Source organism: Natator depressus, chromosome 2, assembly GCF_965152275.1.
Source record: "Natator depressus isolate rNatDep1 chromosome 2, rNatDep2.hap1, whole genome shotgun sequence".
Classification (NCBI taxonomy): domain Eukaryota; kingdom Metazoa; phylum Chordata; order Testudines; family Cheloniidae; genus Natator; species Natator depressus.
Genome location: NC_134235.1, coordinates 177,286,247 through 177,311,918, shown reverse-complemented (window position 1 = coordinate 177,311,918; position 25,672 = coordinate 177,286,247). Strand labels below are relative to the sequence as shown.

The window sequence follows — 25,672 nt, the reverse complement described above, 5'->3', positions numbered from 1 at the left end:
TTCGCCCACATCTTGAGTGCTGCATGCAGATTGGTCATCCCATCTCAAAAAATATATTTTGGAATCGGTAAAGGTACAAAACAGGGCAACAAAAATGATTAGGGGTATGGAACAGCTTCACTGTGAGGAAAGATTAATAAGACTGTGACTTTTCAGCTTGGAAAGGAGACAACTAATGGGGAATATGATAGAGGTCTACAAAATGTTGGCTGGTGTGGAGAAAGTAAATAAGAAAATATTATTTACTCATAACATAAGAACATGGGGGGTCACCAAATGAAATTCATAGGCTGCAGGTTTAAAACAAACAAAAGGAAGCATTTCTTCACAGAATGCACAGTCAACCTGTGGAACTCTTTATCAGAGGATGTTGTGAAGGCCAAGACTACAACAGGGTTCAAAAAAGAACTAGATAAGTTCATGGTGGATAGGTCCATCAATGGCTATTAGCCAGGATGGGCAGGGATGGTGTCCCTAGCTTCTGGTTCCAGAAGATGTGAATGGGCGACAGGGGATGGATAACTTGATGATTATCTGTTTTGTTCATTCGCTCTGAAGCTCCTGGCATTGGCCACTCTCAGAAGACAGGATACTGGGTTAGATGGACCTTTGATCAGACCCAGTGTGGCTGTTCTTACGAAAATTTTACATGGAACAGTTTTCAACTGGAAAATGCAGTTTAGTTGAAATAAATATGTTTCACAGAAAATTGTCAACATAAATTGTTTTGAATGTCGTTTCATTTCAATAATGTTGAAATAGTTCATTTTGACATTATTGTTTAGTTTCATTTTGGTTTGACTTTTATATTAATTCTAATACCATATTAGTTATATTTAATATTTTATCTATTATTATGTTCTGACATCAGAATGAAACCGTTCAATGTTTCCAAATCAAATTTTATGTTTTTGATTTTTCAGGATTTCTTTTCTGTGAAAAATTTTGAAATTTTGCCTTTTTGTTCCAACTTGGAACAAAAAATGAATTTCAAAATGTTGGCATTTCCCACATTTTCCAACCAGCTCTAGCACTGAGCTACTTTTATACCCTTTACCATTCCATTACAAAATGCCTCTGGCAGGATTTCAACATTTGTTTTTTGGGAGTCTAAGTATTTCAGACCTGAAGCTGAGGCCAAAATATGCGTTCACTTGGTATGGCTGTGTGTACATCTGCAGACTTTGATGATGACCACATTTCTTTTCCCAGTAAACCCTTGTGAGAGATTTGTGCATCTGTGTCTTTTCTCTTGTATGTGTGTTTATGTATGTATAATATCCAGTCCACTTGGATAAACACCATATAATCATAATCCGTTCAGGTCAAGAGTTTGGGGAAGTGAAATGCATGCTGTCCACTGTGTATGGCTGATGTACTGCCCCTCTCTTTCCTTCTCCCATAAATTTCTGTTAGCTGGAATGTCAGCTTCAGCCCATCCTTACCAGTTAGCACTTAGAGGCTTCTGGATTTGCATAAATTTGAATCCTATGACTCTCTGCTCCCCCTCCAGTCAACCTCCACCAAGGTTTTTGCACTAGTGTATGAAAGAGTTGGCACAGGGACCATTTCCATAGTGTATAAGGGGCGCACAGGCTATACTACATGGCTTCTGCCCATATTCCATATACATGCACTCTTTGTAACAAGTAAGTTGTGCTGAAGGCCTTGTACATGATCCCCAAACCACAAGAGCATTTCACCCTATGATTCTATATATGAGTAACATACACACATGTTGCTGCTTATATACTTGTGTAAGCCCAGGTAGGATGTAGACCTGATATATATTTGTCTTAATTGTTCTTCTTTCTTATGCTCCTGTTGTCTTTTACTTTATACCTTTTTAGGCTAATCAGTGTTTTGTTTTCTTCAAATCTGATTTAAAGGAACTTGTGCCCATGGAGAAGGGGTAAGAGTGCAGCTACGTCTCTTTAGATTTATGTGTCTACAAAGCGCTGATTTAAACAACTTTTCTTTAAACAGGAATTATTTTAGGAGAAAGTGTTTCTTCAATGGCACTCTCCCTTGGACATTTGTCTGATAAGCAGAGTTCTTTGTCAAGAGAATGACATCTCCTTAATGCAAGGGCAGGCTCTCCTTTAACTCACTTTTTCCTGATCTGAAGTGAAGGCTTAGTGGTTTTTTGTTATGTCATTTTACATGGAAGGGTAAAAGGAGTTATGAAAATGATACCGAAAATGGAGATTTCCAAGTCTAATTTTTTTGATATATATATTTTAAAGTAATCATTCTAGTTTATTCATTTAAAACATGTTCTTGGTATTTCCCAACAATACAGTTTTTAAGGAATTTATTGTGTTGGGGGTTATTTACTGAGGGTTATGATAAAACTTGAGGTCTAAAGTAAAGATTTGTTTTTTCATATGCAGTTGTAGCTGGCTTGCATAGCTGATTACAGCCCTTATTCTACAAACACTTACCCATGGCAATAACTTTATGCATACAAGTAGTTTGAAATCAAGGGTCTACTCACATACATAAAGTTATTCAAAGCTGGTTGTTTCCTGGATTGGAACCTCAGCTAGGACCTATTTAGGGTTTTTTTAATATATCTTTATTTTCCCATAATTTTTGGATTTTAAACCTTGGTTATTTTTTAGTGAACGAAAGAGGTTATTTTCCATTTCTGGTGTGTGTGCTCACATGTGCGCTTGTGTACACACGTATAACAATTATTTTAATCATTTTGCAGCTGGAAAATAAAAAATATTTACATTTTTTTTCTCTAGTCTTCATAGTTTATTCGCTCAAACATGTACCATTATTTGTTGGTTTTAATATTACTTTGTTGAAGAATTCAGGTTTTTTTAATTGTCCAGGAAAGTAATGATCACAATAAGAACAAAACAAAGAAAATTGGGAAGAAATCTCTTTTTATACAGTGGTTCAAAGTAACTTTTCGTTTAGCTCTGAACACAAAGACACTAACTGTGAGGTCTATTTTGCACTGTTGCATTGATAAAATTAGCCTCTCTACATGAAATATTAGCTCTCTTGTATACATTTCCTCCTTACTACATTCAATTATCTTAATGCATGTTGTAAATGACACTGATTCATGGGCTTAGTGCAGGCAGAAGTTCAAAGACCTACATCAGGAAAAGATCCGGGAACCAAAAGAAAAAACACCCCCGACTGACTCTATAATTAATTAACTTCACCATATAGCTTCATAGCTCTTACTTGACAGAAATTAGAGGGTTGGATAAAGAGAGAGATTTTTTTTCTTGTACTCCTCTTCGCATTGGACAGGTTGTGTGACTGTGTTGGGACTTGCAAAGAGACTAATTAAAGAATTCATGGGTTTATGGAATTGCTGGCTTGTAAGGAGAATATATTACATCTGTGCTAGGGGGAGGAAAACATTATTTAATAACTTAAATCCAAAGTGCAGGGGGTGGAAACCTCAATTAGAGTTACTATTTAATCTGATTTATAGATTAATTTGGCTCAGTTAGATCAGATTTGTGTCATCATAAAGCTATACAGCAGGAAAAAAACATACCTGTTACTAGCATGCCTCCGATAGGTCCTTTTCATTTTGAATTATTTTATTTGTTTGTTTCAAATTTCCTTCGAAAAGAAAAGCCCTGTGGCAGCGGGTAAAAGGATCTGTTGTTTTGCAAATTTTAAGGAAAGTGAAAGCAATTCTCCTTTTCCCCTGAGGGGGCTGCTTTTGAAAGACGGCTTCTAACTTTGTAGGGGAGAATTTGCACCTGCAGTTTAATTGTACCCACATTGTTTTGCTCCCTCAATTAATTGAGCAGACATAGTTTGGGATTTGGCCATTTAAACTGCTGATGACACCTGCTGATCAGGTAGTTAGATGGCTATACCCCATAATTTGCTCCTACAGGTGCAGGTGTAGAACTTCATGAGTGATTGGACTGAGGCCTATTTAAAATTTAGAACTCAGTTTCCACTCCTCCCCCCACTTATTTTTCAAAAGTTTAGGTTAAGGCTGCTTACCCTAGTTTTATTGCTGTATCCCCTGACCTTTGCCTTGGTAAAAAGTAATTTTATTGATAGATGTTATGGTCTTATTTGCCTTGATAATGTAATTTGAAAAGTCTTTGTGTGTGGTATATTTAATTCAGATAACGTTTTATTTTCCATTTTATTTACGTATTTTTTGGTGGTATAGGTATGGTATTAAGTCAGACAAAGGGTGCTGGGTAGGCTTTCTGGAGCAAAATTGCATTCACTTTGCATTACTGGAGTGATTAATACATGTTGGCAGTACATCCTTGAAAGAAGAAAATAGCTTCTTGTCTTCAAGGCTCCTGATTGATAACTCCATTATATACTGTATTAGACATAGCATTTCTTATTTATGCTGATCTTGATCCAGGAACGTGTAGTGAAACATCTGGCGGTGGGCAGACCAGGGGCCTGAGCCTGTGAGGGCCATCTTTGCACAGCAATAAGAAATTGCTTGATAATTCTGGGGCATATGGCAGCTTGTGCACACATAACTCAGCAAGCTAGCTTTCACCTCAGAGGCATACAGGGGTGGTTGAAGTCTGTTTACTGTTCATCTTGTCAATCAGTGGACATGTTCACTCACACACCTTCAGGCATCTTGTAATCCCTAGATAGGTGGATGGACCTCAGATTGTATGCAAAGGGGGTCTCTTTGTTCCTCTCCGCCCTTCGTGATTCTGGTCACAGATGTCTCCTCTCTAGAAGGGGGAGCTCATCTGGGGGACCTCCAGACTCAGGGACTTGGTCAGATCAAGAACTCTCTTTCCCCGTAAAGGTTTGAGAATTTTGAGCAATTCACCTAGCGTGTTGGCTTTTCCTTCTGTGCATCAGAGGTTGTACTGTGCAAGTCCTTGTGGGCAACACTGCTGCTGTGTTCTACTTGAACAGGCAGGGAGATGCCAAGTCAGATTGTGTTTGTCAAGGGGCAATGGAACGTCGGGATTTTTATGCCGCAAATTATGCTCACCACCTCACATCTCCTGGTGTTTAGGAGTCTCTGGCGGATCATTTTAGGAGCACATCCAGCATGAATCACTAATGGTCCCTCAGAACGGACAAAGCCAAGTCCATTTTTCATCTTTGAGGAACACCACAGATAGACCTGTTTGCTACACAATTGAACAGGAAGTGTCATCTATATTCTAGTCCAGAGCAGGTCACAGTCCGGGATTTATCTCAGATGCTTTCATTTTATCATGGAAGGATAAGCTGCTGTATGCCTTTCCACCCATTACTTTGATTTCAAAGATGGTTATGCAAACTCAGAGAGGCTCACACCGCTCTACTCCTGAGAACACCAGCCTGGCCTTGATCAGATGCTACACCCCAACGCTTCCTGTCTCCAGTTTGGATGTTCAATGGTTAACACTTCAGGAGACTCAGCGTTCCGTAGACTGAGCGTTCCGAACATTCTGTTGAATAGCAGAAAATTGTCCACCAGATATAATTACACGATGAAATGGAGATGTTTTTCTGTATGGTTCCAGCTGTGGCATTCTCCTCCTACACAGTCTTCCCCTCAGTTTATTCTGGAATATTTACTCCACCTAAAGGGAGTAAAGGGCTCTTTGAGCATTCACTTGGTTCCTGTTTCCACATTCCATTCTCCTTTACAGCGTAGATCTGATTTTTTTTTCAATGATAGGATTTTTGAAGGCATTGAACAGGCTCTGTCCATCCGTGAGAGTACCCACACCTGCATGGGATCTAAATTGAATGGTTTTGGTCTTAATAGAGCCACCTTTTAAGTCTATGGCTACTTATTCATTTTTGCATCTCTCCATGAAAGTAGCTATTACCTTGACCAGGAGGATAGCGGAGCTTCAAGCATTATTTGCCGACCCTCCTCATGTACGACCTTTATAAGGACAAGGTTTAGTTGCATGTTCATCCTAAATTTCTGACTAAGGATGCTGTTGGACTTCCACCTTAATCAGTCTATATACTTAACCTTTTTTCCAAAGCCTCACTCTCATAAGGATGAAGAGAGTCTCCATGCTATGGATGCCTGCAGTGCATTAGCCTTTTACATGGGCAGGACTAAACAGTTTAGAGTGTCCCCATAACTATTCATTTCTTTTGCTGACAGAATGAAGAAGGGGCAACGTGTTTCTTGGCAGAGAATATCTTCCTTGATCTCATCCTGCATACTGCTGTGCCATGACATCACTGAAGTTCCTGTACCTGAGAGAGTTTCAACACATTGTACAAGAGCACAGGCTGTATCATCTGCACTCTTGAGTCAGGTCCCCATCAGTGATATTTGCAGGCTGCAATTCTGTCATCTGTACATATTTTCACTAGTTGTTATGCTATCTCCCAAGTCTTGAGAGATTATGCTAGATTGGGGATAGTTGTGTTGCAGTACTTGTTCAGATGGACTCTAAAACCCTTCTCCATTCTGAACTACTTGGGAGTCACCTGGGTGAAAAAGACATGTGGAATCACTCAAACAAGAATTTACCTGTTCTGTAACTGTTGTTCTTCGAGATGTGTTGCACATGTCCACACTATGACCCATCCTTTCCCCCTTTTGCACTGGAGTCTATGCTTACTGGATTCCAGTTTGAAGGAACTGAGGAAGGGTTGAGGCAGCTCTGCCATTTATGCCATCAGCTGCGAGCATGAATGTACACAGGGCACATGCATTGCCCCAACGGCTGCCGTAATGGGGGAAAAAAATCTCTGGGTTGATGTGCTTGGTGCACACACATCTCCAGTGGAATGGACATGTGCAACCCATCTCGAAGAACAACAGATATAAAAAAGGTAAGTAACCATTTTTAGGAAAGGTAACCTCATGATCTTAGTTAAACTGAGGCTTTCCTGTCCTTAGAATAGAAAATTGCTATGTTATTTCCAGTGCCATAATATTGTGATGTTTGACAAATGATGCCTTTCTCATGACTTCTCTACTTTTTAAATTAAAATAATGATTTGTTGATCTTGGTGTTTATGATGCTGTATAATCATAGATGATGTGGTCCCTGTATTCAGGAGTTTACTAAGTCCCCAATCCTGCAAAAACATGTATGCATGCTTATATGTAAACACCAGTGGTTCCATTGACAGACATCTCTCAGAGTAAAGAAATTTATTTTGGGGTTCTAATCTCTTAGTTGTCCAAATTTATTTTTTAGTTTGTTTTTTGTGTGTTTTTTTGTGTGTGCACATTCATGGTGGATTATTGTTGGAAAGCTCTTATGGTAGAAATGAGTTTGAGGGAAGGATTTGAATTAAGAGGTGGAGGTTGACCGGGCCACAAGAAATGAGAGGGAATTCCAAGTCTGGGGGAACTTTTCAAGAAGACATGAAACAGAGAAGGAAACAAATGAGACGTTAAAGAGAAGGAGTTTTGGGAGGAGTAGGCAGCAAGAACTGTCTAGGAAAATATGTGAAAAGGTGAGATCCACATGCATTCATTGCAGCCTGTTTTCCATTGCTGTGCTCTGCCTTGTTCTGTTTCATAATGATTTTCCAAGTACTACATAGTTTTTAAAATATCAGCATTTAATTTTAATTTGAGCAGCTGCAGTGCTGGTTTATTTTTTAAATACAGCTGCTGAGAATCAGTTGAGTGTTTAGGCATTTTTATGTTTTTCTTGATGAGTTATGGTCAGCTTCTTGCCAGCTAGTGTGTACACAACTTCAAAATGCAGTTTGTCATAAAACTATTAAAATGCAATTGATGAGCAAAACTGATATTTCACATTGTTTTGAATATGGCGTGTTTTCTCACATGGCACTATTTCAGACTGAATATTTTTGGTGGTTGATTTCCTCTGTGAAAAGTAGATGGACATGTCTGGAAGGGAGCCCTAAATGACATTGTAGCTACATACAATAATATCCTTCCTTGTTATGGAAAAGTTAAGTCCTACTGGGGGAACAAGCAAAAATAATAAAAAATCTAGATAATTTTGCACAAGTTCACCACCAGCGGAGTTCCTTCCATCATTGCTATTACTGTGTTAATCATCAGTATGGGAATGGGCCTGCTTCTGTGCAACTCAATAGAAAGACTCCCTTTGACTTCTATGGGAATTAGATCAATCTCTATGGCTTTTAAAGGTAGTAGAGGCAAAACATTCAAATTTTGCCTTCCTTACAGACAATGTTATTTTTTAAATTCTCTTTCTTGGTTTCATATTTAGCACTCTTTGAAACAGTGCTACATACAAAGTCCTATGTAAAGGAAAAAATACTGATTCAGAGGTCTGACTCTTTCATAAAGCCATATTTCTACCAGTATTCTGTGTTTTCCTATGTGTAGTCCTTTATCGGGAAAAGATCTGTTGTTCCTGAGTATACAGGAAATGCTATGTAGTCAAAATACCACTTGACACTTTATCCTCCTGCAAGCAGCAGTGTAGCTGAAGTTTGACTATATCATGCATGTATGATTCTTGACAATTATATTACCAAGAATAACAGTCTCTGTGACAAAACTGACAAATTTATAATATGTGTTTAATCAGCTGCCCATAAGTTAAATAAATATCCGCTCAGCTAAATTACTTTCTCTGAAAGTGTCAGTGAGAGAAGATTTGCATTACATTTGACTTTAAACCTCAAGATCTGATTAGCTTCTTGTGTAGTCAGTAGCAAATAAGGCTATTTAATTGTGGCCTTTTCTGTTACTTGAAGCTTTGTAATATTTGAGTTTTGAGTTTTGAGTGTTCAACAAATCATCTTACATGATGGTTGTCCAGCAGCAGTAAAGATTTCAAAAGGAACAATGTACTGTATCTGACTGGTGTGTAGGTTCCATGTTTTAGTAAAAAAAAAAAAAAAAAAAAGCATTAGATGATTGGTTGCGAAGATTTGGAGGCCAGTCCAAAACCCATTGAAGTCAATGGAAAAACTTCAATGGGAATTGTTGAATCAGCATATGGTAAGCAATTCAAGTAGATCCTGAGGCTCGGGCTATCTCTTTATTAACATTATTGTAGAGCAGAGTTTGGGCATCCATATTGTCTAGGTGTAAAATACAAGATTTATATGTGAGGGGGCTAAAGAGCCATAAAGGGAGATCTAATGTTCAGCAACTGTATGAAGAAATCAGAGTGCCTATGTCATCAAGTCAAGTTTTAGAAGAGTTCCCATAAATTAGTTGGGGGAGGAGAGAAGAAAGTTAAATATGGTGGAAAGACTATGCTATGTCACAGCAGTTCATTCTTGCTTTCTGTAGTGAATGGTGATGATCTCAAGTAGCTGGGGCTTGGGATCTAGTGTTCTTTTTATCTTTCTTGGAAGGAAGTTTCCATAAAAGTTGAGAAGAGATGAACACTTATGACCTTGATATCTCCCTAGCACTGGCAATTTAAAAAGGCAGTATTTAATCCTCCCATGCAAAGGTAGATGTGATCATGCAGAATACCTTTTAGTCCACACTCTGTTTGTATGAATCTTGAATAAGTGGATATCAGACACCTCTCTAGATTCGCTAAAGCACGTTAGACTTTCCATATTGGAACTGAATCCATTTGAAGAACATGTAACCTTGAAAATTGGAAGAATTCCTTTATATAAGGAAAATATGAGACACTTCACTCTCCCAATTCAAACTGCTCAATTCCTCTTTGTGGAGTTGTTTATAGTATGCTATATGCTACTTTCTTTAAATCTCATCTGGTAGCTAATTCATAATTATGCATTTCATAAAGTATTAAGAGTTGTGCATATTTTGGCACAGTCTCTATGTATTTATTTTACAAATTTGCACATTTTGTAAAATTTAAAATATAAAACCTTACCATTTTGAGAGATTCCTGAATGAACTGAATGTTGTGATCTTTACAGCCTCATTCTCATGACTTGTAACAAGATTTTCTATAAAGTGTGATGTTCATCTGGTATTTTTTCTGCCGTAGGAGATGTCTTGGGTTTTGTTTTCAACCATTACTTCAGCTGTTAAAAACAATAACAGTATAAAATAAATAACTTTTTACTAGCTATCAATTACTGGAAAAGCCAGACCTTTCTAGTCTATTATATATTTTCTTTCTGACATGATACTACATGACTAGCTCTTTGGGAGATTCAGTTCAGCAGTTCTTCCCTGTTCAACATAGCATTTAAGCAACTGAAGCCAATGGAACTGAGGCATGTGCTTAACATTAGTCATATACAGAAGTGCTTTGCTGAATCAAGGCCTGGTGCAGGAACTCTCTTTTTTTTATTATTGTGTGTGTGTGCAGGGTTTAGCCCAACTGGGCCTGGATCCCTGACTGGTGCATCTAGGTGCTCCTGTAATACAAGTACTAATGTTCTTGTACAGTAGCAACTTTCACTGGCATGTGGTTAATTGGAACCAAAACTTTTCGTTTAAATAGACTAACAAAACAAAAAAGAAGCTAGAATTAATTTCTGTTCTTGCTTGATGGTAATCTTTATTTCACACATCTTCAGTGCTATCTGAAGTGCCTTGGATGCACCAGAGCTCTGAATACTACTACTATGTGAAACCATATATAGCCAGCTAGCTAGCTAGCTAGCTAGATATATATAAAGCTAACTACAGTATCTCACACAGTGTGAGAAGGAATTTATACCATAAATTTCCTTTTTAATGTTGGATATGGTCAGGCTGCTACTCAACACTCCGTTTTTCATAGATCTGTCTGATGGCAGTCTGACATCAGAATTCCAGTTCAGCTAATCATTTATATTTTTTCTTTGTGTTTATAACTATAATTTTTCTCTAGGTATAACCCAAAGCAATTAAGTCCTAATAAAGTCTATTTAACTATGCAGTGTGTCCAAGACAACATTGTTGAAATGATTAGGGGTGGGGGTGTTGCACTGCTTATTGCTTTTCACATAAGAGTAAAAACAGAGCTGGTTCAATGGGAAGTGTGGCAGCAAAAGTAGTTAAGACACCTGTTAAAATCATCAGCTGCACTGGGACTTGCAAGGCAGCCAGTCAATTCATTGCATACTTTCCCAAATGATATTGTAGTGACACTCAGTTTCCCAAAGTTCCAAATGTTCCTTGGCTTTGTTTTTGGTCTCATCTATTTGCAGAGTTACTGTATAAAAATTTAGAAAAAATGTCCTCATAGCCATCTCTGTTTCTTTAAAAATCTGTTTCCTCCCAGGGAGGGTTGCCAATTTTGGTTGGATGTATTCCTGGAGATTTCATCACATGACATAATCTTTAATTAAAAATGAATCTTTAATTCCTGGAGACTCCAGGCCAATCCTGGGGGGTTGGCAGCCCTACTACCAAGTATGCTAATAGCCTGATCCAGCAATGTGCTGAGTACCTTCTGTGTTGTCAGTGGGATCTGAATGCTTCTAGCAAATAACAGGAGCCAAACAATTGGGTTTGAAAAAATCTACCTATCCCCTGAATTTCCTGATCCCAAGCCATTTTGGGGTTTTGAGCATTTGGAACCCACCAGTGCTGCACTTGTTGCTTATTACCGCTACTATATCCTAGTATATTTGATATTAAGAGCACAAATAGGAAGTCTCCATAAGAGAGCACACCTGTGTCAGTCTGTACTAAACAGAACATAAAATAGTGCCTCTCTCTGTAGATAGTGCAGTCATTATATTTAAAGTTCACAGAAAACAAATGTCTAATAATCACATAGATAAACATACCACACTCTCCACCAGGTTTCTGCTGTGTTCACAAATGATTGCATTGCTTTTGGTCTTAGGAGATTTGAAATTTCAGTCTGGATCCAGATTCGCAATTAGGGCCCACTTCATCCCTTCAACCTACCTTTTAGAATGAAACTCATTAACTACATTACTGCTTTCCTATGGAAAGAGTTGTACTTGAGAAAGGCACACATGCAGATGTTTTTCTGTACTGGCTTTCAACTCCTAGCAATGCAAAAATGAAATTAATAATTGGCAAATGGACAAAAGCAATTTTTGTGGATGTCTGTGTCATCTGGTGATGGTGACTTTTGTTTCTCTTAAAATTTAGCATGTTTTTTTCCAACACCTCTTCTCATCAGTCTCTGAACATGCTTTGCCTTTATTATCTGCAAAGAGTGGATCTTTAATCACCTATCTTAGCTTGCTAAAGTAAATGTTAACACTGCACCTTTTTTGATCTTTGCTGTTTGTACGGAATAACCATAAACAGTAGCTCACACTCTTTATTTGGAGTAACAGTAATCCTAATAACAAACCCTTTGAGTGAATGTGTGGCTGCTACTCTGAAACCAGTCTTTATGTTATTGCTGAAAGCAGTCAGTCTCTGATGTTTTCATGAGTGATCTGTCAAGTATTGCCCTGGTTGATGCAGTTTCCTTGTTCAGCTGCCCTATGGAGCTACTATAAATAGCCTGCAGTTTAAGACAATAGTTCAGTTTTTAGTCCTAGCATTTGGGCTGGAAATCTGCATTGAGTTTGCAAGTTTTGGAATATAAAGAAGAGGGAGTTGATCTTTGTAATGACTTCTGAGCAGTTCATAAACAACAACTAAGAGCACCTCAGCACTTACACCAACATGCCACCCACAAGAATTATTACTGGTCAAGGTAAGTGTATCCACTTAGACAACTAAAAACTACTCAAGTGGAGGTGCATTAAGCTAAATAGCTAAAATTAGGTAACACACTGCTTAGGACAGCTGATTTGTGGGACGTAGGCATATTTATATTGATTTTATATTTCAGCCTGAAGGTGATGTGGTTATTAATCAATAATTCTCATGATAGATTTAAAGGAAAAGGGGGGCAAATAACAGTGAGAGGGCCTGTGGTACATAGCTCCCTTAATAAATAACAAAAGGTTGCTTTGATTTAGGTTTGGAAGGATTAGATTTTTATCAGTAAATGTCGGTAAATGTCAGTTTTACCATACACACACAAACCAACGAAAAATATTTCCATTAATAATAACCAAAATTTACAGAGAGGAAAAGTAAACAAAATGCTGCTTTGGAGTTTATGAGAGATTAAGGATATTTAATTTGTGTATTTTGACATGTGAAGTTGAAAATTTGTGTTTGAACGGTTATAAAGCCTCAACTTTAAATCTACTCCCATTAAATAATTATTGTCTGCCCTCCCCTCATAGTTTCCTGCGACTGTGAAAATGTATATTGATAAAAATAGAAAAAAATGCTTAATACCCATAATTTCCTGGAACTGTAAAAATTTAAATAGATAAAGATTAGGAAAAATGCTTAAAAATAAACATCAATATTACCCACTGAAATTGTAAAAAAAATTAAAAATTGAATTCTGCCAAGCCTACTTATATTGTGCCTTTCATCCAGAGAACTCAAAGATTTACAAAGATGGGTAAGTTATACTGCTCTCATTTTACAAAAGGAGGAACTGAGATACAAAATTTAAGTGACTTGTGCAAGTTCACACAAAGTCAGTGGCAGAGACAGGACTAGAACCCATGTAACAGGACAACTCCTTGTTGCCCTGTTAGAACCAATGAGTAGATCATGCTACCTCCCTCACATGATTTCACGTCCTAAAATAACAAACTTTAAATGATAAATCAATACATTGAATAAATAAAATAGTGACAGTTCCTTGAGGATCAAAAATAGCTGTTTGGACCAGTTTCTACCATCTGTATTCTTTTTAAGTAGTACCTTGTTGAATTAATTGTGGTGGGACTGGTCATGGAGTAAGGTATTACTCTATGAGTGAAATCCTGTCCCTTTGCAGTCAGTTGGAGTTTTGCCATTGATATCAGGGGGCTAGGTTGGCAGAATCTGGTTCATGATCTTTGGAAGCTGATGATAAAAATTGTGTAGTTTATCCCTTCCAGAGAAGAAAATTATTTGGGGATCTAGATATCCTATCACTTCCTCTGCTGTGTTCTGAAAGAAATGTCTCCTCCACATGAATTCAACCAAAGTAATAAGTAAATGACTTCAATCTAAAGTAACAAGTAATTTTGAGTGCCTCCATTTTTGGGTGCCCAGCCTGAGAAACCTGAAAGAGGCGTTTTTGCCCGAAAATGTACATGTTAGTTTGGGAAAAGAAAATCTGACTATCAAATTAACAATGAAATTGTATCCAATTCTCAGATCTCTTTTTAAGATTAACTCATTTTAACTCAAAATCACAAATTTCATAACTCAAAATGACTTTGAAAACAATCATATTTAACATTTATTTCCATAAGAGACTCATTTTGCACGCACCCAGTATTTGTGTTAATTTTAATTTGCATTGTACTTCCATGCGTAAGAACATTTAAAAAATTGGAAAAATGTACTTTTAAGTCTTTTAATTTTTAAATTAAAAGATTCTTGAAGATGCTATTTTGTTTTGGAATTCTGAGAGCCAAAACCTGAAATAGTAGATGAACTAAGGCTTGCATTATCAAAAGGAATTAGATGCCTAAGTCCCAGTTTTAGGCACCTAAATCCCATTTTTGGGACCTCTGCAATGCACAAAACTCCCACTGAACCCCAGAGATGCTTAAACTCACTCAAAATCTAAATTTTTGCTGCAAAAATTCTTTAAGTGCCTGTGTTTCTGCTTCTGAGCATGTGCAATACTGCCTCCTTCTAGGTACCTGAATGCCTATATCCCACTAAGCCCCAAAGTGATTCACCAATCAGGGGAAGACAAGCATTTGGCCACCTAAGTCACACGTGGCGTGGCCTGATCTGGTAGGCATGGTCAGAGGGCCTCACTCATAACTTTTTGCCCAGTGGCTAGGGTACTCACTTGGGATGTGGGAGACCCCAGTTCAAGTCCCCCTCTCCCTGAAAGGAAGAAGGCATTTGAACAGGGATCTGCCACCTCTCAGGTGAGTGCTTTAACCATTGAGCTATGGGATACTCTGATTTGGGGTAGTCTCTCCTGTTGAAGCAGTTGCACTCTGGACAAATTATTAATTTATTATTGGGGGACAGGGTCTTGGGTCTCCCACCTCCCAGGTCAGTGCTCTAACCACTAGGCTAAAAAGTCACACTCTCTCTGACTCATTTTGGCCAGAGTGAGAGAAAGAGAGTGAGTGCACAAGTGTGAGACTCTCAATGCCGAACTCCTTTTGTGCATGGTTTTGGATGTAAAACCATGCTCTGAAATGTCCTTAGCCTCTGTTTGCCAGAAGCTGGGAATGGGCGACAGGGGATGGATAACTTGATGATTCTGTTCTCTTCATTCCCTCTGGGGCACCTGGCATTGACCACTGTCAGAAAACAGGATACTGGGCTAGATGGACCATTGGTCTGACCCAGTATGGCTGTTCTTACATTCTTATGGTCGTATTCAAGCATGAGTCTTTCCTCTGCCAAAGACCTAAGTTAAAGTGATGGAGAGTGAGATATTTGGCATGAATGGTACCTGTGTTTTGCCTGGCCTTTGCATTAATAGACTGCACTGTACCACAACCCATGTAGTCCGTTAACATTCATATTCACATCAGCTATCCAAAATGAAAAGTCACTTAAAATGCTGTTAACAGATGACTTTGTAGTTTCTGATTCCTCAGATGCTCTGTAAACTTGGTTGAGGATTGCCTGATGGTCTAGGTTCTTTTTGGCAGTTTAGACAGCAGAAGCAAGTACATAATAGGGCTGATGCTCAAGTACCCAGAAAAATCCAATCTAAAGAGCAAAAGGTTCAAAGTCTTTTCTGAATCTTTGCATCATGAATCACATTAGCCTCATGTGGTGACAGCCTTCTATATGATATGCAGAGTCATATGCTTTGACACTGTGTTGAAACTGCCAGGTCATTAGCCCATTCCAATGACTTATGGCTTGATCCTGAGAGTTGCTGAGCACTCACAGCTCCTAATGAAATCATGGGGAATTGCTTATTATACCTCACACCCATCAGGATAAATCAAGCCATTAAAAATGAACTGAAGCTCTTTCTGAGCCTGGATTTGTTGTGTGGTTCAGGATCTTTTATGTAGCATTTAGCCATGAGAACAGACTAAGGGCCTGATGCAAAGCCCATTAAGGCCCTTGGAGTGCCTAATACATGTCCTGAGTAGTAATCAGGGCATCAACAGAGCAGGCACAGTAACCTTAATATCAGATATAAAAGCTGATACCTAATTGTTTTCCCCCACTAAAGTGCAGTTCCTCTTTGTACAACATTTATTCAATTCCTGCATTTTTAGGGATGACCAAATATTTACAGCTGTCAGATTTAATGTAGTTCTTACTTTTGTGCAGCACAATAATATCAAAGAGAGGAGCTTTGCTTAGAATTTTCCATTAAGAAGATTATTTCAAAATCCTGCCTTAAGCTGCCATTACTGCAGCTATTTGCAACATCTGCAGCTGAATGGAAATATTTGATTTTATTTATGACTCTTAACATTGATAAAATACAAGTCCAAATCAGACCTTAAGCCCCCATAAACAATGGTAACCACTGGTTGCATTGCTCAGTTTGCTTCCGTTACTTAGTAGTAAATTTTAAAAATCCCAACAATTTGACATTGCTCCAAATTAAAAAAAACAAGTCACTCTGTATGTCCTGGCCTGCCCCCCCCCACCTTTCACTGAAGATGAGAAAGGGTTTCTGTAATATTATTATTCACTATAACACTATTCATATTCAAAGCTCTTTATGGGCCTTATCTAATTGATTTTCAAAATAGTGCTGTGAAGTATCTATACCGGGGTAGCCAAATCGCAGCTCGCCAGCTGCATGCAGCTCTTTTACAGTTAAAGTATGGCTCACGGAGCCCCTTATGACCCCTGCCCCATTCTCCGCCTACCAGAGTGGGGGAGGAGCTCTGGGCGTCTGCCCTCCATCAGGTTAGTGGGGTGAAGGACTTCTGCCAGAGATGACTGGTGCCTGCTGAGAGTGGAGGGGCACAATTTCAAGGTTTGCCCCTGCAACAGCTTGAGTCATGGCCCCCCTCTTACCCTCAGCGGCCCCTCCCTGCAGCTCCCAGGTGTTAGCTGCCTGTGGAGAGGCAGCGGCAAACAGCTGGGAGTTGCAGGGATTGGTCACTGCTTTAGCTCCACAGGGAGAGGCAGCAGCAAAAGCAGTAGCTCTCCATGCAGCTCCCAGCTGTTTGCCCATGCCTATCTCCATGGCTGCAGCTCCTAGCTTGCTGACTTTATCAGCTGCTGTGTAGGGAGGGGGCCCAGCGGCACCATGAGACTGAGTGGAGCCAGCAAAGCCTGGCAAAAAATCGGGGGGGGGGACATGACCCCCACGTCCCCGTCCCCCCCACGCTTCTGCCCAGCAGGGAGGGGGGGGTCTCAGGGCTTCAGCCCCATGGGGCACATCTGCCCAGGCAAGCTTCAAGGATCAGGGCTGAAGCCCCAAATCCCGGCTCTAGAACTTGTGAAGATTGTCGTATGCAGCTTCAAGGGTCAGTAAGTTTGGCCTCCCCGATTAGGATAGTCACCCGAGAGGTTAAGCAACTTGCCTAGGGCTGCAAAGGGAATCTCTGGCAAAGCTGCTGTTAGAACTCTGGTCTTGTGGATTCCTAGCACTATGCACAGACTAATTAAACTATACACTCTCCTCTATATATATAGAGTGAAGCAAATCCTTCAGTTAAAAAGCTGAAATTTAAGGCCATGTTCGCCAAAAAGTTTTCCTGCAATCTGTTATCATTTCAGCAAACCTTGGCTAACATATGTTTTCACATGGAATCCACACGCAAACTCAGTTAAAGAAAAATATTGTCAACTCTGATGATAAATCTGCATTTTTGATGCATATAGAAAAGCTGTTTCCACTTTTTCCTGTAGGAAGGATCTTTAATTGGTACCAACTGCCTTCTTTTAGTGTGGGTCAAGGTACCTATATCAGGAGAGATTAAAATCTGATTCTCTTTGCCTAGTGCCTGTCTCTCTCAACTCCCGTCTTCTAAGACCCTCTTTCTATTCCTAGATTAAAAGATGCTGCAAGTGATTATAGGGAGTTGAGTGGTATTATGATGAGATTCAAAATGTACGGTATATTTGGTAGGGCCTTTTGATGTAGATTGAACCCACTGTTTTATCCAGGGTTAAAGTTAGGCACAATTTTTAAAAAAACTCTCAGCTAAATCCTTGTCTTCTGCTCCAGATGGAAGGCCCAGAGTTCTTATACAGTTTACCCAGACTTGGTACTCTAACGTTGCTATCTAATTAACATTACCTGTTTTTTATAACTATTTTAGGAGTGTGAATGCAGACATTTTCTTTTCCCCAGTCATACAAAGTTTCTGATCTGTCCATTTTTTTTTTACTGTGTCAGTCCAGTCTATCAAGTGATTCAATTTGGTTTCCAGATTGGAAATCGTGTCCTGGATTAATTTGTTTTATTCTTTCCGTCTTGGAATAAATAGCTGCCTTTCTAGCCAGAGAAGGCATGCACTGGTTGGTGTCTTGTCTGGCCTCAGAGCATTCATCTTGCAGGAGGCTGCATTCAAAACACACCCGTGTTCAGATTGCGACTTGAAATGGAGCAATCTTTACATTTCCCGTTCATCACTCTGTCATTTAGGTATAGAAAAGGCAAGGCTTTAAAGGCTTTAAAACAATCGTTAAAATTGAAATTTATCTAAGGCCAAGCCTACATTTGTCTGATTTGCTCCAGAACTAAGCTTTTCTTCCAGAAAGTCGGTTACAGTCATGAGCTTGATTAGATTACTGTTTTCCTTCACACTGAAAGTCACTTTTCTTTCCTCAGCTGATGTTTTCCCTCCCCGAGGCCTGATTCAGGAAAACATGTATGCTCATATGTAACTTTTCTTTAGCTCTGTACATACTTAGGACCAGCAATATTCAGTAAAGCACTTAGGTATGTACTGAAGTCTCATTGACTTAAGCAAATGCCTAAAGGCTTTACTTAATAGAGATGCTTTCCTGAATCATAAGCTAGTCACATGGGGCCTGATTATTCACCATTGAACCTAATGGGAGATTTGCAACTGATCTGAATGTGAACCACAGTCAGATGCCTTTTGTGCCCCACCCAATCTCTCCTCACTTAGTCAGTTGTTTCTCCTTCTCTGCCACCATCTCCTTCCACATCACCAGCAGTGTCTGAGAGCAATTTTTCAGTACTTTTTAAAAATGGTTTCACCAAGTCACCACTGAGTTTGCAAATTATGGTAAGCCTGTGTTTTTAAACATACACCTTAAAATGGTTTTCTAATACTAGTAAAACTCCAGTGTAGACAGAGACTTAGTGTTAAGTTCCATTAATTGCAGGGAATATAGTATAAGCAAGAGTTCAAATGTCCTACAGGAATTCACAGACTGGGAAGGATATGGATTAAATTTTATATTTTGGAAAAGTGTTTTCCCCAGGGAAAAACACCAAGGACCAAATTGTGGAGTTACATCAGGGATAGATTTGGCCCAGTGCCTTGATTTTAAGAAACTGGGGCCAACCTCTCATTGCTCTGGTTTCTGCTTTGAAAATGAAAGTATATAAGGGTGAGACAACAGAGGTTACATATCACGAAAGTGTGTGTAAATGTAGTTTTGAAACAGTCCGCTGACACAGTATTAAATTTCAAGTCCTGGTCTCTGTATGAAAGCAGTGAATATTTATAATTACATGTTTTCACATGTGTTTCCCTGACTGTTGTATATTTTGGGCGTTGTTACTATATGTGAAATCTTTAAAAAGGACAAGTAAATTAGCAGAGACCTAAGATTCAAGTCAGCAGTGCAAGCTCAGTTTTTCAACAGCAATGAAGTATGGGGGATGGATAAACTAAGAATCATCTAAAATGGGAAAACTGATTTATTCCTGTTGGGAAGCTTTATTGATAAAGGGTTAACTGAACTGACCCCCTCAATGAAAATGAAAATCCTTGTAAAATTTGCTTGTAGCTCTGCAAGTGTGCTCTCTTTTACAGACAATAGCTCTTCACTGAAACCTTTTCATTTCTTTTGAAATCTTCAATGATAGTAGACATTGTGAAAATGCTGCAATGATTTCTGTCAAGAAGAGGGTGGTGCTAGTTAGGTCCAGGACTCACACTTATGAATAGTTTGTACAGTGACAGCTTAATTAATGCTTCTGTGTATTTGGGCAGTGTAGTAGGCATAAAAGGGAGGGAAAATCAGACAGATTTCAAAAGGTATTATTCCTTTTATTTGCTGTAAACTCACCCAGAATCTTAGACGGACAAAGTGAGTGAGGTAATATCTTTTAAAGAGCTCTGTGTAAGCTCGAAAGCTTGTCTCTCTCACCAACAGAAGTTGGTCCAATAAAAGATATTATCTCATCCACCTTGTCTCTGTAATATCCTGGGACCAACATGGCTACAACAACACTGCACTTTTTAGAATATGTCAGAAATCTATTTTGTCTGGAGAAAAGCTGATGAGAGAATGCTCCCAGAAAGATGGTAACTTAACACATACATGATATTCCAAATTACTGTTTCATGAAGGATACTGTGTGATAGTTGGTGAATCTTCAAATAAAATGATACCCAGTGTACTACATAGTCCTGTGTAATAAAATTCACCTTTTAGAAGAACTTTAATAAAAACTTGTAAAAATTTAATGGATTGTTTCTCCTTTTGCTATTAAAAATCTGCAATGAGGAAAAAATAGTGAAGTAGACACAGACTTAATGAGGTTATCTGTTTTCACTGAAATGCAGTTTTACTGTACACTAAAGATTGGAAATTAAAAGGAAGTTCATTGAAAGCACTTTGTGTTGGATTATGTTTTGTTGCTGTTTTTGTTTGCAGGCTGTTCAACACCTCAAAACTTTACACCCAGTTCTGTTACCCTTACATCGAGTAATATCTTACTTTGCAAGTACTACTGTTATCTTAGTGGACCATCTTGTAGAGAGAGCCTCCAGTCCAAGAAATACTTCGGATGGGATTTTTAAAAGTGCTCGGTGTTGGCCTAAGTCTGCTCTGATCAAAGATAATGGTAAGTCAGTTGATTTCAATGGGAGCACATTTAGGCCACCACTGAATACTTTTGAAAATTTTTCATAAATTTGCCCACATAAGTGTTTGCAGATCAACACCAAAGTTACTATTCAAAGTGAGCAAGATTTACAGATTTGGGCCTTTTGCGTTTGGATCTGTATCCAAATTTTGTTGCTGACCTGTGTCATTAATTAGCTAACCAACTTCCACACATCCACATCCAAATGTTGCAGTTTGGATTAATCTCTAGTCATGACTACTTCTGAGTGGAAATGAGCAGTGTCTGAGTTGCTTCCTGATCACTATGAAAAAGAATAATCTGAAAAGAATTGCACTTTATTTTTAGAGAAAATGTTAAGCATAGTGTGCAGTGCAGTTTGTATATAGAACAGATTTTTGCTTCTTTCTTTTGACACACCGTAGGCAGTGATTTGGGAAAGCTCTGAAGCATGTGCTCAATTTTAATAGAAAATGACTATATTTCTATAGTTTTCTTGAAGTCTCTTATAGAATTTTATATTAAATTCTTTCTCTGCCATAAAATTCTATACAAATGATTTTTAAAAATAACAAAGGATCTCATTCTTTATTAATTTGTGTAGGTTTTTAGAATAGTCTCTATGAAACCCCTATTAGTTTAATATCTATTCAATTCTGTGGGACGTTCCAAAGAAGATGAAAAATTCAGACACAGCAGTAGTACACGTTTTTCCATATTACCCCACCACTGTATATTGAACATGGCCTGAACGGCATCTAAGATTGCCAAGAAGGGTGCAGTTTTGGTAGTCCTGTTAGCAAAGTTCTGTATAATTTAATAGGACACATACCATTAAAGTTAAATAGAAATTGAATAAGCTCATGTCTGTTTTTAGAACAATTTCTATAGAATGCAGTAGAGATCAATGTCCATTTTTAGGAGGTGGGAAGGTTGAATCCTTCCATAGAAATCTAAGCCCAGAATATAATTTTCTATTAAATTCTATAAAATGGTCTAAAAAGACCTTAGAGAAGTTCCTATTTTCTGTTAAATTCCTTAGCACTGTTCCATAAGACAGTATTGTTGTGATGTGGTTACTTGTCCACTGGGATTGTAGACTGAGGCTACCAAAGTCATTTGAATAGGTCACTGAACACCCAAATTTAAGACGCTACCAACCAAGGTCAGATTTGAACCAATCACCTAGAGGGGGAAAGTGCTATCGCCCATGTCTAGTCCATTTTAGCTATCCAGTCTATTGCCAGTGGGTCATTTTACAGTAGTTAGCTGTTATACAAACAGGCAACTAATATACTACCTGGTTTTTAACTGGCCAGAAATCAGTGTGAATTTGAGAGGTGGTTGAGGAATTCATTTGAGAAATAATGAAAACCATAATAACCTTAAATGCTGACTTGTAATGACATTGAAGAGACCATATGCATGGCAATAATCAAGGTTTTAAAATGTTTTTTATATCATTTCTTTTTCCTTTTAGTAGGTAGAAAATTACATATAGAAATAAATGTAAAAGAATGTGCATTATACCTTGTGTCTCAAGTCCCTTGTGAATTCTCTTTTTCATTGGCTAGGCTAGGAAAATTATTTACATTTAAAAGCCCATTTTGCTTCCTTTGGGTCACCTTCTGGTGTATATTTCTTCCTTAAACTAAACTGATCAATCCATTATGATTGACCTCTGAAAGAAATAGGTTTTGATATTAATATGTTTTCAAGTAGGAGAATGACTCACCAAGGGAGCTATGCTTGGGAAAGAAAGAGTGCTGCTGTGGTAAGGAATCTGCATTTCTTCCCTTTGCTTGTTTTCTCTGTAACCCTTGGGCAGACCTACCACAGTCTAGGAGGAATTGAAGAAAGGCTAACTGGAAGAAAAAGCACACAAAAGATTGTTTCTGGATATATAATATGTGATGATTTCTACAAGTTTCACATGCAATCCAGAAAACTACCTCATTAATGACTACCAATGGATACCTTACCATAATGAATTTTCTGTAAACTAATAGGGCTTTTCTGTTTCTGACTTATAAGATCTTAAAATGTTAGAACTGACAACTTTCCTTTCACCAAGGGATCTTGATGCCCACAAGGAATTTTAAACCATATTAATGATTTTAGGAGGTGAGGGAGTAGGACTGCATAGATGGGTCATCTATTTCTAAAGCACAACTCAAGTTATCGACACTTGAGTTAACTCCTCTCAAGTTAGCCTAGCTTGGGTGGGAGGAGTGGCTATACTGAAAAATAACACTCCAGCTATACAGAGTGGTTGTGTTAGCAGTCAGTGAGTTGTTCAAACTCAAGTTGTGGCGGGCCAGCCAACTTGAATTAAAAGCACCACCGGAGCTAGGCATTTTTGTGTGTAGGCAGCATTCAAGTTAGGGGAAACACTCAAGTAATAACTGGAGTTACCTCTGTAGTGAAGACTAGCCCTCAGATGACATAGTGATTACAGTTATGGCAGCAGCTGGTAGCCTGTCTAGATTAGCTCTTTCCAGGTTGCCAGCACTGGTGGAGATGAAATGATGCAAAAGACCCATGTCCTCAGGAACTTTTAAAAGGTCTGTGTCAGTGGCAAAGTTCCCATTGACTTCAGTGGTTCAGGATCTAATCCACGGGTGTCCATTTTCACTGCTTCTTCAGTCTCTCCCTTTTGCCTGCAAATGAAGAAGGTGGCAACTCTCTCCATGGAACTCCAGCACTTCAAAGGAAGTCACGCTGCACAGGAGTAGCAGCATCAAAGCAAAAAAAGCGTTAAAAATTCTTCATAATCAATCTTTGTGAAAGTGCTATTATATTTCAGTGCTTTTTGGTTTGAGAAATAAGGCTGATGTTAGCTTAATGAGAAAGTGGGGTCTTCCATAGCCGCCTCATTATTACTGGGATCACTCATTGGGTTTGCATTCACAGCGCTGATTCATTTTGTTCTTTACTTTCTTACTTCTAAGAATTTCTGTACAAACACTAGTGCAAAGACAAAGAAATTCAAATGAAACCTAATAAATCTGCCAGAAAAATATGAACTAATAGATTCATCCGGAGGGTGAGGGCTCTCCCATTAGAGGCTCCTGTGGCTTTTTTATGACTATTTTTTTAATGTTTGGTTCCTTGCTTCCATAAATTGTGCATGCTGGATTTTCATTAACTCAGAAGGCCAAAATAATTCTTGGTAAAGGATGCTTTAGTCACACATGATTCAGAAGTTCAGAAAGATCAAAGACAGTTAGCATTGTGGCTGGCATGACACGGTGTATTTCATGTAAATGCTTCAGCTCCGTGCATTTTGATTTAGATTTTTTTCTAGTTTTGCATCTGTTTTTTTCCTGCTATTGCAGGGGCCTCAAGCACTGGTGCATCTCAATCCCTCCTTTTCCCTCCCTGTGGCACAGAATGGTCCAGATTCCTGTGGGCTGTAAAATTTGGTTTAATTTTGATTTTTGGGTTTAGTGTGCAGATGCTGGGTGGTATTGGTTGTCTGTCTGTGATATTCAGAAGATCAGACTATGTGATCTAGTGGTTCCTCCTGGCCTTCAACTCTATTTTGCAGACAAATTGGACATGCAGATACATTTCATAAAGGCTGCCATCCCAGAAGAAACCTATAGAATATTACTCACAGTGGAAATATTTCAGTGAATCTGACATGGAAATTTGTTGTGTGCAATAATTATTTTTCACTATGATAAGCATTAAAACAATTCATTGTTCAAATGTCTTCAGTGTTGGTAGAAGGAAAGGATTCATGGGTATGGTAAAAAGGTGGGATTAAGAGCAGACAAAATAAAGCAAGACTGTTAATGCTGGACAGGTCCCCCCCTGTAAGACTTCAAAAAAGTCTTACAATGCTAAGTCTTTTAGTGGAAAAATATGTGAAAATGGTGTTTGAGGCGTATGAGGAATAGCATGATGGTTCTTGCAATTTAATAGAAAGGGATTAAATGCCTTGTGTGTCAGAAAAGGAAGAGAAAGTTTTCTGTGCCATGAGTACAAGAAGAGATTGATTACAGCATATGTTTGGTAAAGAGATGACAAATTGCATTAGGTCTGGGAGAAAAAGGTCCCTAGTGTTTATATGCCTAGGACAAGGATTATAGTGCGTGTATGTAGAGCAGAATGATTATAGTACCGGTGATGTAGGATTGGTGGACTCATTAATGTGTATGTGTATGACATGCGGGTTGGGGGGCAGCTAAGGTTATAATGCTCAGAATAGTGAAGTTTTAATAGCACCTGCAATAGAGAATGTGGATGTCCTTGGGCAGTAGCAGAAGCAACAACAAATGTCTTTTTTTCTATATGTTTATGTTCTTTAATGGCAATATCTCCTCATTCTGAAGTACCTGTTGTTTTGTTTTCTGAACCAAACACTATTAAAGTATAATTGTCAATAGTTAAAATAAACCTATACCGAGAGCCAATAAGTTAATGGAAAGACACTTTAAATGATAAATACTAGTAAATCTTGCTGTAAATTATGAGACAAGATAAATAGATTCTGTACTCTGAGTGAAAGAAAGGACATGCTAAGTGTTGAGAAGGTATCACAGGATCATAGCTAATTAGGATGCCAGATGTTAGCATTTTTATAATTCATAGTAATATCCTCACTGTAGGTCACTGTATTAATATTTTTGTTTAACAGCTATTTCCACAGCTCAGAAATTATGATTAAACTTGCTGTGTTTTTCATTGTTTTGAAATATTTATTTAGGTTGGCAAACATAAATGGGACCAGAATCTGCAATGGTGTAAATAATATACAAAAATGGTTAACTTCCACCCTCCCTTCCAGGTATACACAAATCTAAGGACTTGTCTACACCAGACTTTACCACACTGCAAGT

At 38.4% G+C, this 25,672-nt stretch overlaps 1 protein-coding gene across 8 annotated transcripts in view; it reads left to right on the top strand.

Moving 5' to 3' along the window:
* Positions 1-25,672, top strand: part of BBS9 (Bardet-Biedl syndrome 9) — a 432,945-nt gene that overhangs the window by 314,359 nt on the left and 92,914 nt on the right. The window contains exon 24 of one of the 8 annotated variants that reach the window (XR_012638233.1): positions 6,098-7,787. The exons of 6 other annotated variants lie outside the window; for them this stretch is intronic. Coding sequence is in view for 1 of the 2 variants with exons in the window: in XM_074945359.1 (XP_074801460.1) it covers positions 6,098-6,102 (5 nt within the window). In the remaining variant the exon portion in view is untranslated. Of the gene's footprint in view, positions 1-6,097; positions 7,788-25,672 lie in introns of those variants that run through there. One more of the 8 variants, XM_074945359.1, reaches the window with a different exon arrangement.